General features: G+C 42.9%; 1 protein-coding gene across 1 annotated transcript; it reads right to left on the bottom strand.

Moving 5' to 3' along the window:
• Nucleotides 1–14,298: 14,298 nt before the first annotated feature.
• On the bottom strand, nucleotides 14,299–15,429 carry LOC135175122 (tetraspanin-7-like). The gene has a single exon (XM_064142913.1). It carries the CDS (start codon nucleotides 15,427–15,429, stop codon nucleotides 14,713–14,715), a length of 717 nt encoding a protein of 238 aa, XP_063998983.1. The 3' UTR covers nucleotides 14,299–14,712.
• Nucleotides 15,430–19,942: the final 4,513 nt, after the last annotated feature.

The following is a 19,942-nucleotide window of genomic DNA, read 5'->3' as shown; positions in this document are numbered from 1 at the left end:
TCATGTCCTCTAAGGAATCTGAACAAGTCCATTTACAGATCTGCAGGGACTCTAACAGTTCCCAAGGAAAGTAACATCTTTTTCTAAAGCAATCTTTGTTGAATCAGTCTAAAGTTAAACTTCTTTTTGGAAAACAGTGACCTTGTACAAACCAAGTGTATACCAGTGTGCTAGGACAGCTGTTTCACAACTGCCACGCATGGCTCCAAGTAAGGCAACGGAGCCCAGACTGACAGCTCAGCCCATGCACAGGATGCGCCTGTAGTACACAGCAAACACACCCCTGCTGGATCCGGTCTTTCTCTCAGGTCTCTGTGTCTCTGGCTGCAAGAATGATTAACATTTTTCACTTGTATATTTTCTGATGGGCAAGGTCAGTCTCTGAAATGATGGGTATTCAATCATGTCATGCCTGAACACAAGCATAAGTGACCCATGAAATTAAAGGACGTTTCCTGGCATTCACTCAGGACAGCTCAAGTTTCCCAAAGGTAAAGCAGCCTGTGAAGTCCTAGCAACAAAGAAAAGATATTCATCTCTAGGTGGAAGAAACACCTGAAGTGAAAATACATAAATTTGAGTGCAAACAGAAAAGTGGTAGTGGTTTGGGGTTGTTTTTTTCATGTCACAGGAGAGAAAAAAAAAAAAAAAAACCCACAATCAGGAAAAAATAATTATAGAGATTGACATATATTAAAATCTTTAAGGAACTGATAGAATATAGCATAGTGATTAGTCTCCATGAGGAGGAAACAGCCTGTGAGGAACCACTTCTACCCACAGCTGCAGTCACAGTGGAGCTCCACTGATAATTCCCCTCATTATAGGGTCCAAGACTGATGTGATGTCTTAGAGAGATACAAATCTGCTGCCCTCTGAACCTGAAACCGTCTAGATTTGGTAATGCAATGAAGCAGGGGTTTACATAAGACAGTTGGGTCAGCCTTTGTTCTACAGGGCTTTGAAGGGGCTTCCCACAACTACCAAAGCATACAACATGGTATCCAGCCACTTGATCTGCCTCTTGAAAAGCAACTTGCCAGCTTGATATCTACTGTCCTTTGTATTTCCCTATGCCCACTGCATTGTTAAAAACTTGCTGGAGTGCCTGCAGTCATATAGGTACTTCTGTCCTTTTAATAACACTAATAAGGACATTTTCAGAAATTCAACATAACAGCATTAACCTGTAACAGCCTCATCTTGACCATTAGATAAACACTAAAAGTTGTACAGTTACCAGATGACCAAAAATTGCTCAGCTTGATGATATCTAAAAAGGAAGACAACAGTTACTTTCCAAACACAAAAGCTGCAGATGATTGTAGCATGTGCTAACTTTCTGGTTGCTAATACAATTACATCAAGCACTGACTTTTTTTTTCATCATGTGAAAAGGGTGGTCTACAAGAATACATCAACACATCATACCAATCTGAATGACAAGCAGCACTGCCAGGCACTGCAGTGGTTTCTCCAGCCTAACACACCTGCTTGGGACTTGAAGCCTTCAGCACTACTTGTGATATCACCACACGGTAACAGGGTACCAAATGGAAAAGTTAAAAATAGCTTAGCATGAAACTGCACTGTGCAGTTCTTGTTGCCACAAATGCCATTAATAGTAGTGACACACCAGAGATGTCAAAGTTCAAACATTTTCTTACAGTCAATGGTAAAACATGTAAGATAATCTGCCCACAAATGGGATGCCTGGGAGTAAGATGAAAAACTGACTCCTTGCCTATTATTTAGGGGCTTTATGTCCCATAGTTATTTTTTTTTTAAGGTAGATTTTGAAGATGCTGATTGCATAGTTTAAAGGCAAAAGTTTATTTAAAATGCAAGTGATAAACCAGGAAAATTCTTACATAAGGGCATTGGGAAGGTTTCTGGCGTAAGTTACAGAGTATTGATGTTTCTCTGGTGTTCTATAATGTTTTCAGAGCTTATTGAATTACTCTCTTTGTTCCAGTTTTGAAAGAGTGAGCTATATTATTTATCTTCTCTTACTTCTTATTTCCTACCAAAACAGTGCTAACTGGATTTCACAATTTAGCTTTAGCCACACCCAGTGAATGCAACAGGGCACTGTCAGACAGTAAAGGAATTAGGAATATGGTGCTTTGTGCTTTCAGATTGTTTAATTTTTGAGCAGCCCAGACTTTCAAGCACCGCATCAGAAGACATGACATCTATAAGAACAAGTCTATCAGAATGAGTCTGATTTTCAGTGATCTCTTCATTGCTCCCAGGGAAACTTGTGATCCAGAACAGCGAAACCATTCCCTCTTACATTCTCAGCATCTTCTTTTTAGTCCACTACAGATGAAGTTTATATGAGTAGTGGGCATGTGTCTGCTATTTCTGACATAGAAAATTACTCTTACCACTCTTCCTGTGACCTTAATGCCTCTGGCACAGACCTGTGAGTGAGGTCAAAAATGTCCTTATTGCCATTCCCTTTCCCTAAGAGACACTTGAGACATTAACAGCCAACAATGTGCTGGTAATGTAGCATTTACATGCTACATGATACTGTGATACTGTGATTTACTGTTCTTCCAAGTACTTGTCGATTCACAAAGCTCCTCAGACACTACTCACATTTTATTTGTGTTACAAAAACAGCTCTGCCACTTGCATCACTGGACAAATAGAAAGATCAGGCTGCCATTCTTACACTGAACCTTTGACAGATGAAAACCGATTTAGAAATGACTGATCAGTTCTGGACATCAGTGACTTTTTTATTTGATTTTTAATTAACTGCCACTATGAAGTCAGTAATCTTTACTGATCATCTGAGAGCCATCAAAAGTACTTAGCCCCTGAACATGTGAGAAGAGGTGACTGTATCACTGCCTCCTGTTTTGTACATGGACACAAATGCATATATGGCAGGTATGAATCTCTTTGGAGCAATGTTTGCCCTCACAGAGCCAAGCTTCATGTCAGTGGTCAAAAATAATGTTATTCTCTGAATTTGCTTGCAGCTTGCTGAGGTACAAAGGACTTAACTGAAATTACCAACCTGTCTGTAAAATTCCTATATCCTTAAAAAATGTTGTCCCAGCAGGCAGTATACTTCAACAGAAGGCCTCAGGGTACCTGCTGAAGTGCTACCTTTGCTACCAACCTATAACCTCAAGGCATACTGCTTAGTAAGTACAGTACCACGGTGTAAGCATCCAATCATTCTACTGAAACATACCATAAATAAAATGCAGGTGAAAAGCACCCAAAAGCATTGTAGCGTATTTTAAGGATCAAGTTTCTCTTAATCAGGTTAGAAATGGTAGAATCATAGAATCTTAGAATCAACCAGGTTGGAAGAGACCTCCAAGATCATCCAGTCCAACCTATCACCCAGCCCTAGCCAGTCAACTAGACCATGGCACTGAGTGCCTCATCCAGGCTTTTCTTGAACACCTCCAGGGACGGTGCCTCCACCACCTCCCTGGGCAGACCATTCCAATGCCAATCACTCTCTCTGTGAAGAACTTCCTCCTAACATCCAGCCTATACTTTCCCCAGCACAAGTCGAGACTATGTCCCCTTGTTCTATTGCTGGTTGCCTGGGAGAAGAGACCAACCCCACCTGGCTACAGCCTCCCCTCAGGTAGTTGTAGACAGCAATGAGGTCTGCTCTGAGCCTCCTCTTCTCCAGGCTGCACACCCCCAGCTCCCTCAGCCTCTCCTCATAGAGTTTGTGTTCCAGGCCCCTCACCAGCTTTGTTGCCCTTCTCTGGACACGTTCCAGCACCTCAACATCTCTCTTGAATTGAGGAGCCCAGAACTGGACACAGCACTCAAGGTGTGGCCTGACCAGTGCTGAGTACAGGGAAAGAATAACCTCCCTTGTCCTACTGGCCACACTGTTCCTGATGCAGGCCAGGATGCCACTGGCTCTCTTGGCCACCTGGGCACACTGCTGGCTCATCTTCAGCCTACTATCTACCAGTACCCTCAGGTCCTTTTCCTCTTGGCTGCTTTCCAGCCACTCTGTCCCCAGCCTGTAGTGCTGCTTGGGGTTGTTGTGGCCAAAGTGCAGAACCCTGCACTTGGCCTTGTTAAGTCTCATCCCACTGGCCTCTGCCCACCCATCCAGCCTGTCCAGGTCCCTCTGCAGGGCTCTCCTACCTTCCAACAGATCCACACCTGCTCCTAGCTTGGTGTCATCTGCAAACTTATTGATGCTGGACTCAATCCTCTTGTCCAGATCATCAGTAAGGATGTTGAACAGGACTGGGCCCAGCACTAATCCTTGGGGAACACCACTAGTGACTGGCTTCCAACTGGATGTGGCACCATTCACCACCACTCTCTGGGCTTGGCCCTCCAGCCAATTCCTAACCCAGCACAGAGTGAATCTGTCCAAACCATGTTTGTCTGGGTGATAGGTTGGACTGGATGATCTTGGAGGTCTATTCCAACCTGGTTGATTCTATGATTCTATGATTCTATGAGCTGCCAGCTTGGCTAGGAGCTTATTGTGGCAGACAGTGTCAAAGGCTTTGCTGAAGTCCAGGTAGACTCCATCCACAGCCTTCCCCACGTTCACCAGGCAGGTAACCTGATCATAAAAGGAGATCAGGTTGGTGAGACAGGACCTGCCCTTCCTAAACTCATGCTGGCTGGGCCTGATCCCTTGGCCATCCTGTAGGTGCTTTGTGATGGCACTCAAGATGACCTGTTCCATCACCTTGCCTGGCACTGGGGTCAGGCTGACAGGTCTGTAGTTTTCTGGCTCCTCCTTATGACCCTTCTTGTGAATGGGTATCACATTGGCAGCTTCCAGTCTTTGGGGACCTCTCCAGTGAGACAGAACTGCTGATAAATGATGAAGAGTGGCTTGGCCAGCTCAGCTGCCAGCTCTCTCAGAACCCTAGGGTGGATCCCATCCAGTCCCATGGACTTGTGAGGATCCAAATGACGCAGCAGGTCCCTTACTTCTTCCTCATGGCTTAGAGGGAGACTATACTGGTCCCTGACTCCATCCACCACTTCAGGAGTCCAGCTGTCCTGGAGACAACCTGTCCCACTATTGAAGACTGAGGCAAAGAAGGTGTTAAGCACCTCTGCCTTTTCCTCATCCTTTGTCACTATATTCCCCTTTCCATCTAATAAGGACTGGAGGTTGTAGCACATTTGTAACTGGCATTTATCCTGATCTCTTCAGAATGTGTAACACATTCCTGTGATACAGAAAATAAAAATGCAGGACTGCATTTACCTATATTCTATTCCAAAAGCTGCTGCATTCCAAGGCAATGTCTCAAGAGCACTTGACTGATCTAGTCACATCTGTTACTAGTCAGTGACACTTGTTTAACATTTGGTTCTATTTTTCAAAAGGTTTCATTCAATCCCCCTATGAACCAGTGGTTTGACTGCTGTACACAGAGTCCAGACTCATCCAAGCTGGTAACCACAGTGAGTAAACCTTAGAAGTGGCATGCAGAGATGCTTCAGTTAGCTCTGTGGGAGCCATCACTGCAACCAGAAACAGGGTTAGCTGTGCCAGTAGTTGCTTTGCCCTAGGACCTACCAGGAAGATTCACAACACAGACAGGCTGACAGATTTACATGGTGCTCCACTAAGCCATAGGGACTCACCAGCTGGGATGTTTGCTCTGGGCTCCTCTGTGTTTCTGCTTCTGGCTATGCTGTGCTTCATCAGTCCCTTCTAAATGGAAAACTTCCTCAGAATGGGTGAGGGAAGGACAACTGCACAATAGGAATTCATCCCACTTCTTCCCAAGTGCTCCCACTCAGCACAGCTTTGAGTCAGTCAGCCCATCCAGAGAAGAATAGGAGATGATGAATGATGTATGAGACCTCTGGACATAAATATTAAGTGAGTTGTCCTGAAATGGCTGGATACCATAACGAAAAAAGATCACTGCTTCTTGTCTCCAACATAATGGGACTGAAATTCAGCATTCATCTTCTTTGCAAGTAAAGACAGATTGCCAGGATCTATCTCAAAGTGCAATGCAGTGACTGCCCATTGGCTATGTTCTACATACTCTCAGTTGGTGTAATAGTTGCTCTTTCTCTCTCAATTTTGTTGCAACCCTGAACTTTTAGCTCTTTATACACACTATAAAAATATACCAGCAAAGCTGTATCAGCAGGAGGATACTGCTCCCACAAACCCTGCCTAAATCAGCAGCTGTGATGGGATAGACAGTGTGGTCTGCTTTATCCTTGCTGTTCAGCAGAGGCAGATGCATTCTCCACAGAAGATGTCTGTCCGAGACAACTGGTCCACTGCAAGATAAATACAAGCACTTAATTCTCACTGTTTTCACCTATGTTTAGCTCAGTAGCACTCCACTGCACTGACTGATTTAGGAATGACTGAAGGAGAACACTTTGCTTTGACCAGCAACAGTGATAGAGTAAGGATGTCTTTCTGGTTTTCCTTTTTTTCCTTCTTCTCCTGTTATGACGTTTTGCCACAACTGGATGCATCTTAGATACACCAGCTATTTTGTCACAGCAGCTTTATTGAATGAGGTGTCAAAAAGCATGTAGGAAAATTCCCCTCATTTTTAAATGCATTTTCCATGAGAAGAAGAACACAGTTTGGTCCAGTCAATCAGACTGACATCTGCTCTCCTAAGTGGCATTGCTTGGATGATGTGGCACTTAGGGCCATGATTTATTTGATTACAAGTCCACCACTAAATTGCATCCCTAAGTGTGACATCTACACATCTTTTAAATACCTCCAGAGATGGCGACTCAAATTGCTTCCCTGGGTAGCCTGTTCCAATGCTTGACAATCCTTTCAGTGAAGATTTTTTTTTCCTAATATCCAATCAAAGCTTCCCCTGGCATGACTTGAGGCCACTTCCTCCATCCTGTCAACTGATACTTTGGAAAAGAGACAGACCCCCACCATGCTACAACCTTCTTTCAGTCACAGTCTATGTCCCAGGCAGAAACAGGCACCTTAACAGAGCCAGGCAGCAAATGACACTGCTTTCCATAATAAGGTTTCTGTCTGAGCAAGGAGAGCACTTTGCTTGCATAGAGATTTCCACAGCACTCTACATAGGCACACGTATCAGCATTCCATACTCAAGAGTTACAGGTTCACATGAGCTTTGGGTTTCAATAAGCAGTGTCTGACATTTCTGCAATCAACAGTGCACAAGGTACTGATAACAAAGCACACCACAAAATTTCTGTAGGCTAATGCCTGATGGGTTAGTGTCAGCTGCCCCCACTAGTCAGCCCTCACTCTGTTGGGCTCACCCACAGCGTCCCTCCAGGCTCTGAGAGGATGAATGACATCAAAAATACCACAGGGCAATAGTGGCCAATTCCTTGTGCTTTAATCTGAATTAGCAGTGTCCTTAGTGACATTGTTCAGCTTCTAGAAGGGTCCTGGCCCTACTGTAGAAAAAGGGCAGACTTGATTGAAATGGTATTTCTCCCAACTCAGTCATAATATCTAACAGTTGGGTCTGAGGCAAATGATATATGGATATGTGCAAATACTACTGTTTAGGTTGCACAGTCATGCTTTCTATGCTCATGTATGTAGGTCTCCATAAATAGTGCTATAAAACAAAAGAATGACATTTTTTTTTAAATTCCCAAAGGCTTCCAGTTTTCTGTCCACCAGCACCAGAACAGAATCCCAGGACTCAGTTTTGTAGTAATTTGTATCAAGTTAAATATTAAATAACTGATCTGACATTTAGGGCATCAAATGCTTTTTAAAACTCATTTGAAGCAGAACAGTACGCCCTGAAAACATGCAAATACCAGACAGAAATAATTAATATGATAAAGCCCAGGTTGAAGAACAAAGGAAATGCAGTTCCCAAAAAAATAACAATGAAGGAGTTGACCAGCAGTCTGCTGGTTCTCCTGCAGCATCATAATTAAAAGCTGGGGAGGAAACAGCATCGAGGGAATTACATTAATGAAGTTTAGATTGCACCACTGAGCAAACTCTGAAATAGAAGGCTGAAAGGCAAGTGATGCTTGTTTTATCACAGAAAGCTCAGTGGGAAGAAGAATAATTGTTGCAATCTGTGTAACATTATAAATTAGAAGCAAACAAGCTATCAGATAGTGTAAACTCAGTGTACTGTCTGTTTTGTTTTGTTTTGTTTAAAGGATGAAACATGCAGGAGATGCTGGAGAAATCTTACTGGATCTACTTGCAGCAACCAAATGGTGTTTCAATACTGCTTCTAAGCCTCCGGCCAAAGGAAAAGCATATGATGGAAAGTATCTTGAGCCAAAAAATGAGTAATAAATAAGTAAATGAGAATGTCATAAGCACAGAAGGACCACCATAAAGAATGGCAATAAAGGATGACATTCCTGACACACTAGAAGCATGACTTAAAGAACACTACAAAGCAGGCTTCAAACAGCATTCAAATTATCTCCATCTCTACTTGTCAGGGAGAGGTGTGTTAACCAGGTATATATCTCAATGCCCTCTATCAGCTTTCAAACCTTGAAGGTAATTTTCTGAGAGTATACCTGGAAGAGAGACCTGAATTCTACCTCTACTTTCTCCAGGAAATATCTAATGATGCATTTATCTTCTGATTAGTTTCCACAATGGCACCTTCTAAAATTCATTAATTAGACTATTAACATAATCACTAGAGGTGGTCCAAACTCAGGTTTTCCTTATGAAATAATTAGTTGAGCTTCTACCTAAGTTTCCCACAGTATTCTCATCACAACAAAACAACAGCAACAACAAACAATACCATCAAGCCAACAAAGATGGTACACAGGATGTGGGTGGTGTTGATGTTTGTGCTGGTGAGAAACAAATATTATTGAATAGAAAAACAGTTACCTGACATTTTTGTTTACTTATGGCTGGCTGACAAAATTTTCATATAATTAAGAAACATCTAGGTAGCTACTAGTCCTAGAAGGATGCTGATAATAAAGCCAGGCAGATCAAGAGGCTTCTTTTCAAAAACCTCAGACTTGGAAGGCCTGTCTGACACCTAGGATGGGAAGCTACAAAAGAAAAGGAATTGGTTCAATGCCCCAGCAGGAAACTAGCAACTGAGTTGAGCAGTACAGATTATAACACTCTGTGAATAAGAAGTGGAGTTACAGAGCAGCTCCTGGAAGGACAAAATGGGCAAGTGTGAACATGCTATACTGTTGGGAAATGTTGCAATATTAATGACTTTTCAGTTGTGCTTTTTATGTAGCCATCCTGGTGTATTCTTTGCTAGTGTCAGTGAACAGATCTATTTCAAATCATAAGATGTGTATATTTATCTGTTGGATTTGGGCTTTTCTTTCTTGATTATTTTGTTTAAACACTGTGTCAAAACTTATGGTTCTACTGCAGGTGACAAGCATCCACCTCTGTCTCTTCTGAGAGTTCCTAGGCAAGAATGACAGTACCTGGAATAACTGGGACACAAGTACAGTAAGTCAAAGAACATGATGTAATATTCCAGCACAATTACTGAGAAAAGCATATTGTCTAAAAGGTGGTTTCAGGAAACCAAAGTGCTGATGAACTCCAAAGTCTGCTCAAGGCAGTCCCTTCTCAGCAGTAAGGTGCTACACAAGGACAGATGCCCACTGCAAAATTCAGTACGGCAGAAGCTGACATGAGCAGATGGGACACCATCATTGCAGTTCTCCAAAGGAAGCTCTACCATGTGCAAAAGCTTTCACATCTTTCAAAGATGTGTTTATTACCCTTTCAATAAACCAAATAAATTTCAAAATGATAAAACAAAAGTAATGTTTACAAAATCATAATAGTCCAAGATTCAAGCTTCAAACACTAAAACTTTGTGGCTGGGAAGCCATTCTAAGAATGACTCAGACATTAGCACAATGAGAGAACAAGAGAAGCAGGGCTTCACAGAAATCACTTCAAGCAGATTAGGGAAATCTTTATAGAATTATAACATTTAAAACAATGTTTAATTTGACAATTTTAACCCTGTAGCCCAGATAACTCTACTAAATTTCATTACGTGGATTAAAATCATTAACAAAAGATTTCCTCTCTGTGAAAGACAATGCTGTGTGTTCATCACAAATGAAAGCTAATGCCAAGGATAGAACAGCTTATTTCTCAGATAGCTTCATTTTTTTTCCCCTGTCACTGTGTCACCCATAAGCAAATCCATGTATCTGACCAATAAATACAAAGCTTCTGAAAAATGTGTGTGTGTGTTCTCTTTAATATAACAAAAACGTTATATCCTCTGATACCTGAATTTTACTGGCCCAAAAATTAGATCAGGACAGTAGAGGGCACAAGAAAACAAGGTTAAATTGTGCTACTTTTAAACAGCTTCTCAGCAAACTACAATGGCATATTGAGTACTTTGAAATGTATGGGTATCAATCAAGCCAATTTAGGTAGAAGCATGTATTTTTAGTACTTTGAATCATGACCAATGAAGTATAAACTGAAGTAAAATTGCACGGATAGACATGTACAGTCAATTAACATACCGGTGTCAAAACTCTTAACTTACAGAGATGGTCAGCATCTGTGCTGGTTTGAGGCTAACTGAAATATTTTACTGAGAGAAATTAAATCCTTAGCTGTGAGAAGAAAGAAAACAACATATGCCCTGTATCACCCATTCTTCTGCTGAGGAACACAACTAGACAAAGTATAGATAAGACAGTCACTTCTCACACACTGCTCAGCTCTCACTTCTGGCTGTGCCTTCGTTCTGGCGATCTGGTCTCTCTGGCTGCCTCTGCTTTAACTCTTATCCAACCTAACCCTTTTTCCTTTAACTTCCTTGTCATCTTTTTTTTTTTTTTTTTTTTTTTTTTGACATCTCACCTCAGATCTCCAGATTTATCGTGTGAGATATATGTGGGTTGATCTGGTTATTTCTGAGGGGAAGGAAAGAGGGAAGGGGAATAGGGGATTGAGTCGGGAGCCCTCGTGGGGGCTGTTTCTGGGAGGGGTATTGTGTTTCTGTATTACTTTTAATATAACAGTATATATTTGTGTATATATGTCTGTATATTATACTAAACTGTAAATATAGTTTCTTTAACTTCCAGCCATCTGGGTCTAGTCTGGGTGATTTTCTTAAGTGAGAGGGGGTGGGTAACTCCCAAACTATCACAGCCTCTGAAACAGAAGGAAATAAAGAAGAAAAGGAGGTCCTACCACTAGGTTGTCACTTCTTACCTGGGAGAAGAGACCAACACCCACCACACTACAACCTCCTTTTAGCTAGTTGTAGAAAGAATTAAGGTCTTTCCTCAACCTTCTCTTCTCGAGACTACATAATCCTAGTTCTTTCAGACACTCCTCACAAGACTTGTTCTCCCTGCCCTTCACCAGCTGTGTTGTCCTCTGTACCCACTCCAGCAAGTAAGTGTCCTTCATTACATGAAGTTGATGTTTTGAGATTTGGTCCTGGCCACCATTTAAATAAACAAACAACCTGGTATACTTAAAACGTGGGTCTTCTCATTCAGGCTGGATGTGGCTCTTACCAACCTGATGTAGTAGAAAGTGCCACTGCCCATGGCAGGGGAGTTGGAACTAAATGATCATTGAAGTCTTCCAAACCTGACAACTCTGAGATTACGATATTCCTAGCAACTTAGAAAGACAACAAACCCACTGATCTGAATCTACACAAGGTTTTAGGTTGAATGTGTTTTAACAGCATTCCTCATCATGACTGATATAAAGTAACCAGAATTACGACCAGAAATACTTCCAGTAATCAGTGGAGAAAAAAAAAAGGAGCAATGTCATATTATTGTCAGTTTTCAGTTTATTGATTCAATAAAGATCATTATAATTAATCCAGTGTTCAAAATGTACAACATAGCATTGATCTCCAGAAAATAACAGGAGTTCCACTAGTGCATCACTCAAAACACAAAGTGTTAATACAGTGACATTTACAAATTAAAAAAATAAGTCATAGATACTATGTAAAACAATGAACATCAGCACTAAAAAACAAAGCATGTTTTCTCTATAAAGAAAGACTGCCAATACATTTCCAGAGTTCGTCTACGCAGCTAAATAGTGAAAAAACTGACAAGCCTGTTCACATTGCACTTTGCCTGGAACATGGCTATCATAGTTACATAGCACCTGATATTTGGGGGGGGAACCAACAAACAACAACAACCAAAAAAAAACTGTTAAGGGAAAACCACAGCAAATATCTAAGCACAGCATAACTGAAAATGCAGAATACTAAGCTTCATTCATGTAGACTAGACTCACTCTCTAAAAAGGAAAACTCATTTTCTGTTCTTGGCTTTCAGTCTTGTGAGTTTTGGTTGCAAGAACTGACCCTAGAGAATTTTTCCTATGAGCAAAGATCATTTTCATAAAATTCATAAAATCAGTTTATGTGTCTGGACTCCAGCAAGCAGCGGATACTCACTTCTGGTTCTTGTAGATGTTTTGCTTGTCAACAGCATTCTGGATTCAGCAGGCCCCAGCTGAAACTTCCTGTAAATTTAGACTATTTTGCATATTTGTAGAGCAAAATATCATTTTTCCACAGAAACACCTGTTTAGACTCTTTTGGGTTTGTTTGTTTGTTTTGCACTCTCAAATACTAAGAAGTTTGTGCAACTGTTAACTGTCTTTAGGTTCTCTGGACAAGGCTGCTTTGCTCTGCAGGAATACTACACCGTTATGAATGCAGTACAAGAAGGCAGGATGTTATGAACAAGTCAAATTGCAGCGCTGTCCTCAGGTGAGAAACAGTTACAGTTCTGCAGGTGGAACAAATTTACCACAGAATTAAGATGATCCTTCTCCTGAAAATGAAAATTTGTAGGAAAAAAAGGAGAAGGGGACTTCACCATCACAAAAGACAGAAAAGTGGTAGCATTGCCTGGTACTTTTCAATGGTATAAACCATTAAAAACAGTAGATACCTGAAATCAGAATCTTTTGGATCAAATACACATTTTGCCCTGGTTTCACTCCCAGGAGCATTGTCAAATGAAATCCTAGAAGCTTAATTTTCCACAGAGAGAGAGAACAGAAATATTAAGGCAGTGATGGGTTTGCTCTCCCTTTGCCTAACTCACCAGGGTAAGTATGCACAGCTGGCCCAGAGGGCAGGGCCAGCTCTGTCTCCCAAAGTGAGCAGGAGAGGCTCTTGCCCCCCTCATCAATGGGACAGTGACTCTGCCTAGCTCATTCTTGCAGCTAAGCAGTTGCTCTTTGATAGGAGGAAAAGAGAAAGCCAGGAAAGTACTAGAGTTTCACTGCTAATCTCCCTTCCCCCAAGGGTACTCCACTTCTCCCAAGAAGCTATTAATCATCATTCAAGATTTCTTGTGTGGTTCATATGTGTTGGCATTTGACCACTTTTCACAGCTTTGCTAGTCACGTTCCTAAAAGATGTCACATCCTGCAGCTCCTTCATGGACCTTGGTTCTTTCTTGAAATCCTCCTTTCCCAGTCTGGTGGGTAAGGGAGGTATTCAGTATGTCTTTCTGATGAGAGTCAGGAAAACATGTAAAAGTTTAGTTTCCAGATTTTAAAGAAGTGGGAAGAAGCAGAGATCAAGCTCTGACAGGACCTTCCAAAGTGCAAGGCTTGTTTTCCCTGAAGTTCCAAATGCAAGCCCAGAACTGCTGGGAAAAATAAAATCCTGCAGATTTATATTTCTGTTTGTTCTGCATACACCAAGGGTTACACTGCAAGTCCTGGGATCCTCTGTTTTCTCTCCAATTGTATAAATCTGGCAGGTGGAAGCACACTTCTGAGAAAAATGCTTTGAAAAAGGAAAGCTGTACAAGAGTCTAGGTGCTGGTTTTTATGAACCCTTCTATAACAGAGTCTGTTCTACTCACCCTGAAGTTAATATCAAATGTCCAAAACAAACTTCTGGAGGACAATGTGTCCTTCCCTCCTCTTGCCACCCCTACTCAAGTCCAATCCTACAGCTTCTGCCATCCTCTTGTATGACAGGGACTCGTGATTATAGTCTTCTAAGCCCTTTAAAGACATAACCAGCACAGCACTGGCTAAGAGGATAGCAACATCCTGAAGGAGGGAACAGCACTTCGAGCTGCAGCTCCACCTTTATTTGGAGATCATCCATGGAAACACTGCAGCGGGAAAAGCACTCCTGCTGCTGGCCAGCTTGAGTCTGCACAGTCTTTTTGCAGCGAAGTGCAAGCTGCTGGGAAGTTCTTCAAGCAGATTCTGATGGTAGCTGCTGGCATGGCTTTCTGATCTTCACACCGGACCTGCCCCTTATGCATACCAGTAATTTTACAACAACGTAATTTCTGGTCTCAGAAGAACACTCCTCCAGTACAATGCTGAGACAAATGTCTTGCTCTCCCTGACCCTCTCCTCTTTCCTGGTCCCCATTTAAGCATCTTGGGATGTTTACATCACCCAAGAATTTGGGCAGCCTCGATCCAGCTGTCCTGACTGCCCCAGAGGGCAATGTCTGTCCATGTTGCCATCACTCTCTATAGATGCAGTCTGGAGGCTGCTGCTCTGCAAATGGCACAGCCAGTCTAGGTGGCACCTTTCCAGCTCTGAGCGACTGTGGAGTTGTGGCTTTGGGACACCTGACACAGGCTTCAGAGGAGGAATGGAGCCTGGGGGTGGAAGCTCAGGTGGAAGTGGGGAATATGAAGAAAGGATTTTCCCAGATCAGGGGGAAAGAAAGGAGATGAAGGGGACAAAGGGGCAGGGCAAAGAAGATCTCAACAAGGGGTGGTGATGTCGAGTAGGTGGGCAGGGATGCGGTTAGCCAGCAGGCACGCCAGCACAATGCCGATGAGCTGCAGCAGTGCCAACCCCAGAGCAGCCGTGCCAACATAAAACATGTTGCTGCTGATGAAGGCCGACACTTTGCTGAAGCAACCGTCGCGGTGCAGCCCTTGTGTGTTAGGCGGGCTGTGCTGGCAACCCCGGCGGGCCCGGCAGCAGCTGAGGGGCACCGAGCCGTTTTGCGCCAGCACCCACGGCGACGTGAGCCAGTCGCGGTAGCTCTCAACGCCGCAACAGGACAAACCACGCTGCAAGGCGTCCAAGGAGTCCGCCAATCCTTCGTCCTCCCCGTAAGCGAGTAGGGCCTGGCGCAGTCCCGCCTCGAAACCCTGCGCAACGTGCTGGCGGTAGAGGAGCGCCGAGAGCCCCGCTGTCAGCCCGGCCGCCAGCACCGCCGTCAGGAAGGCGCTGTAGGTGCGCAGGAGACCCCGGTGCTCTGTGGCGGCGCCGAAGCAGCCCAGGAAGCCCCAGATGATGACAGCGGCACCGGTAGTCAAGAGGACGGCAGGGGCGCTGGGGTAGTCATTTGCCGACAGCTCCAGATAGTTCCCCAAAGCCACCTTGGCCCAGAGGCCGATGATGAGCATAGTCAGCCCCGCTGCCCAGAATATGAAGCTGAAGGCCATGAGGGACAACTTGAGCACGGTCATGGTGCCCTGAGGCCCAGGCGCTGACAGGCGGGCTGTGACAGTCACAGTGATGGGGTCCGTCGGCTGCCGGGCGATGAGGGGATCCCGCGGCCGTCGGTGCCACTGCTCCCCGAAGGTGCCGGTCCGCGGCCGCGTCGATCGGTAAGGTGGAGAGGGCGTCTTGTCAGTGTTCGAGGTATGGGCAGCCCTCGGTGCCAGGCCCGGCAGCAGCTTCCCCGCCCGCGGCAGCCGGTGCGAGTCCCCCCCTGCTCCGCACCGTCCCTTTTTCAGGGCCCGGCGCGAGGGCGCGGCTGCCGGCGGCGCCTGTGGGCGCTGCGGGGCGCGGCGGGACGAAGCGAGACGGCTCCGGCGGCCGGCCGCCCGGGACGGTCATTCCCTCTTCTCTCTCCCATGCCGTCTGCTTTTAAACAAGCGGTTGTCCAGCTGACAGCGACACCCTGCGGGAGAAGCACATACTCAGCCCCCATCCTCGGCCCCCTTACGTTCCTGTCCCAGATCGGGGGCTATCAGAGGGTAGGTAGGTGTATGCGGACTGTGGCAGTTCCCGCTGGCCGCTGCTCTGTGGACCCTCAAATGAAAAAGTTCTACAGGCGGAAAGCTCGAGATTAACTTTTACAGCAGCTCAGATTCACAGTGGGCAACAGACTAAACTTCTTGTAAGCATTAGATGCAGCACTTTTAAATCCCACAAATAATCCCCAGGAACCATACGAAATCTATTAATAACAGTTTCGTTTTGACACAACTCAAGACGTGAAATCAGAACAATTTTTAGAGACAAGCATAAATCTGCACCTGAATATTAACTAGCTACATAGCCCTGCAATCAGTTAGCCAGCCTGGATTTTCCCAGCTAGAAACTGTTTTCTGGGTCGCCTGACTCTGTTAAATATTTACTTGATTTAGCCCATGATAACACTGAGCCGCAGAGAAGGCATTAAGTGGCATTGCAGAAATGTCCAGGAGTTGATAGCTGTTATATAACAAGTGGCTCAGGAGTTCCACCATCCATAGTCTCATTGCAAAACACAAGCTACTCCTACAAATTGGATAAGAAAAACATAAATAAGGCAGGATCTCAGGCAGAGATGGAACTAATCCTTGGTGGCAATTCATTGCTTAGTGAGTCTTCAACTATATTAAGTGACCAATTTCCCTTGACAACACCACAAGAGGTGTGCATAACTTTTCAGTTCAAGATCTTGTACTGTCTTCATTAGTACAAGTCTTTGTACTGAATACAGAAACTATTCAAAGGCATTGTGACACCTAGAGTTTCATAAATCTTCAGGTAGTCCAGAAATTTATTTTATTACATGCTAACATACTATCAGACTTATAAACCCTGGATGTGTTTAAAAGTCATTTGAGTGGGGTGGGGTGGGGATTAGGTTTAGGGCAAACCTTGTAGAGTAGGGTTATCAGTTGGACTTGGTGGTCCTGGGGATCTTTTCCAAACCTGGATGTTTCTGTGATTCTGCCAGACAGGAACAGACAAAATATAGGGCACATAGGCAGATCTGTTGTCACCCAGGTTCCCCTAGCATGTGTCAGAGGTGAAAGATGATGCTAAGGGTAAAGAAATCTAGAAGTATCTTCATAAAGATGTTTTATGATCTGTCAGCGCTGTTGTGATGTATTTGGCACATAATAACTATAGGTCTCACTGACAGTTAAGTGCTGAACTTCCTGCAAATCTCACGTTAAGTATTCAGTACTGGAAGATGCCAGATGATATCAGTGTTTGTGTTGTTTGTTTGTTTCTTTTTTAAACTAGGGTGAGATGTGTATACAAGACTAAATTCTGCCCATTCTCCTACGTTATGCCCTCGGAACACTTCTGGCTAAGTAAAGGAGGAAGAAATGGCCTCTTCAAGTTTATGCGAAGCCATAAATAATGAATGTCTGGAAAAAAAACTCACTAGAATAGCTTGATTTTTCAGACATTGGCAGTCATAAAATATGTTTACACCTTAGTAAGAAAACTGTTACAGAATCTCATTAATCAAAGCCATGATTCATGATACTGTATGTGTTGGACTGACAGTTTTATGAAAGAGAAGTGGCTTTCCTTTACATGTAATTTTGGAAAGTGAAATGTTGCAGAAATACTGTAAGAAGTGAAAATTCAGAATTGCCTAACCTGCTAGGGAGACCACCAATAGCAAAGAGCGGGTAAGAACATGGGCAGCAAACACAGCGAGACTGACCTTGAGTGGAAAATGTAAACTAATGTATTTTGACCAAAAGGAGCCTGCCAAGCAGTGCATCTGAAGAACATGTGGGTGATAGCAGATAGCTAATTAGGCAGCGCTTTGCAACACTATTTGGCAAAGAAAAGCAGTCTGCTTGAAAGATGATTTTTTCTTTTCCTTTACTGTTTTGGTTTTGCTGTGCCTGAAGTGTTGTTTCTCTTTGCTGGCAGAGGCAGAATGATATTAATATAGTTTTCTATCTCTGTTTTCTGTCATGTTTTTGCCTGAGTTTACACTTGCAGTTCTGAAACGACTGTTTTTATTCAGTCCTTAAAGAGAGGAAAAAAGGTGCAGAGATTCTTCATGGCTTCTCAAGGAAACAGAGTCCTTCTGTTGTCCCCAGTTCTTGGCCATTTAAGGTAGCCCTGGCTAAAGAGCAAGTGGCAGCACCGGCACAGAGAGCAAGATCAGGTAGATAGGAGCTTTACCATAAAAATATGGGTAGCAAAAGTAGTTTCAAAAAAGCAGTGTTAGTTTGATGTTCACAAGTATACTTTCCTTAGACACTTGAAAGAGATTTTTGTGTCATGACTCATAAAGAGGTAGCACAGCTAACCAAATACCTTCAATTACTTAGCTTGGTGAAAACTGAAAGACCTGTGATGTCACTATAGTGTCCTGCTGATGTTATACCAATGTACTTTTGATGTTGTAACTATTTATTATTGGCATTTTCTTGTCTGGTGATAGACTTAGGATCTCCTCCCACAGTCAAGATGCTTACTGGGTGGGATCCTTGTGAATACAAAAAATATTAGTTATGTTAAAGTCTGATTTTGTGATGCTTTGTCATGTTGGATGATCTCTTATATGATAAATTCTACTAAATTCTGTAGAACTGTTAATAGGGAAAACAGCTATTCAGTGTAGGGAAAGTTACCAATTTAAATTATTTTCATATAAAACTGATTTCTTTCTTCTAAATGGAATTAAATGGAACAGAAGTTTTACACTCTTCCAGTGCTATGCAAGATGAATGTGATACAAGTCCAGGCTGGATGGGAAAAGAAAATGGACTTGGAGAAAGAGAGAATTCTCCCTTAATCTTCCCATTAACTCTGGAAAGTAAATGTGCTAACATTTCATAACACAACTCACTTCCAGCTGCAGTTCCCTTCAGGGAAAATTCCTAGATTATGAAATACCATCTGCTCTTGGCCCCTTTGCAAACTCTTGGTCCAAGAAGAAATATTGGATAAACTGCTTCTGCTGTATCAGTGACACTGAGAGATGCAGCCTGAATGAGCAGACTAGAGTGGCATTTGGCTGGAAATCCCACCAGCTTGCATAGCTGAGCAGGAGATATCTTCTCCTGCAGCAAGTATGACCCTAAGGCAGAACTTAGCCTGCTGTTTTTTGGAATATATTTTCCCAGCAGTAATAGCATGCATGCTATTTTTTTCACACTGAGTTTATTTTAGGATCTCGGGCATACAATCTCTGTTATAGATCAGTTAATTTACTATTAATAGAAATGATGAGAACTCCATTGGTTTAATAATTTACTTCTAATGTGTTTTTTAACCTTAAAATAAAGCACCACATTTAATTTTAGGAGTATCTTCCCCATAGCTAGAGAGGATAATTCAATCCATGCCTTGAGCAAATCTCTTGAGGACTATGCATTTTCCAGTTACCCCACAGAAAATAACCATGTGCTGAACATCAGATATATTTCAGCACTAGCATATCCAAATAACATGCAGGCCAGATAGGTGGGAGATTGCCAAAATTCCAAGTCAGAGAAATTAAAAAATAAGTAGGTCTTTAGGCTTTTAATTTCAGGGAGCAATAGGAAGACAAGGCAAGGTTAAACATTGCCAGGTTTTACCCTTGATCTTAAAAGGATTTGAAGATATTACTGCTAATTCTTAGTTTCCACTTGTTGTATTAGGAGCTCAGGGTATTAAGTATTTCACACATTGGGATCTATGTAATGTGTGTACTGACAGCAGTTAAGTGCGCTTAGCATGTTGTCTCTTGTGTAATACTTACCTGCACTTACCAACACAGATTCCTACGAGGGATATTTCCAAGACCTGTAGTAGCAAGAATCTACAGTTGGCATAATTTTGTACCATCTTTGCTGGTTTTGAAGACTAAACACCATACTTCTTTAAAATCCCTTTTTTCTCTATCTTCTTAAAATGCCATCATGCCACTTGTGGACTAGTCAATCCAAAACAAATAAATCAGGGTAAATTGGCAGGACACGTAGCATAGTACAAACACCTCTCTAATTTGATCACAACACTGGA

The sequence above is a fragment of the Pogoniulus pusillus genome, chromosome 4 (genome assembly GCF_015220805.1).
Source record: "Pogoniulus pusillus isolate bPogPus1 chromosome 4, bPogPus1.pri, whole genome shotgun sequence".
NCBI classification, from domain to species: Eukaryota; Metazoa; Chordata; class Aves; order Piciformes; family Lybiidae; genus Pogoniulus; species Pogoniulus pusillus.
The sequence above is the reverse complement of the archived record's forward strand: the minus strand, read 5'-3'. Positions and strand labels throughout refer to the sequence as shown.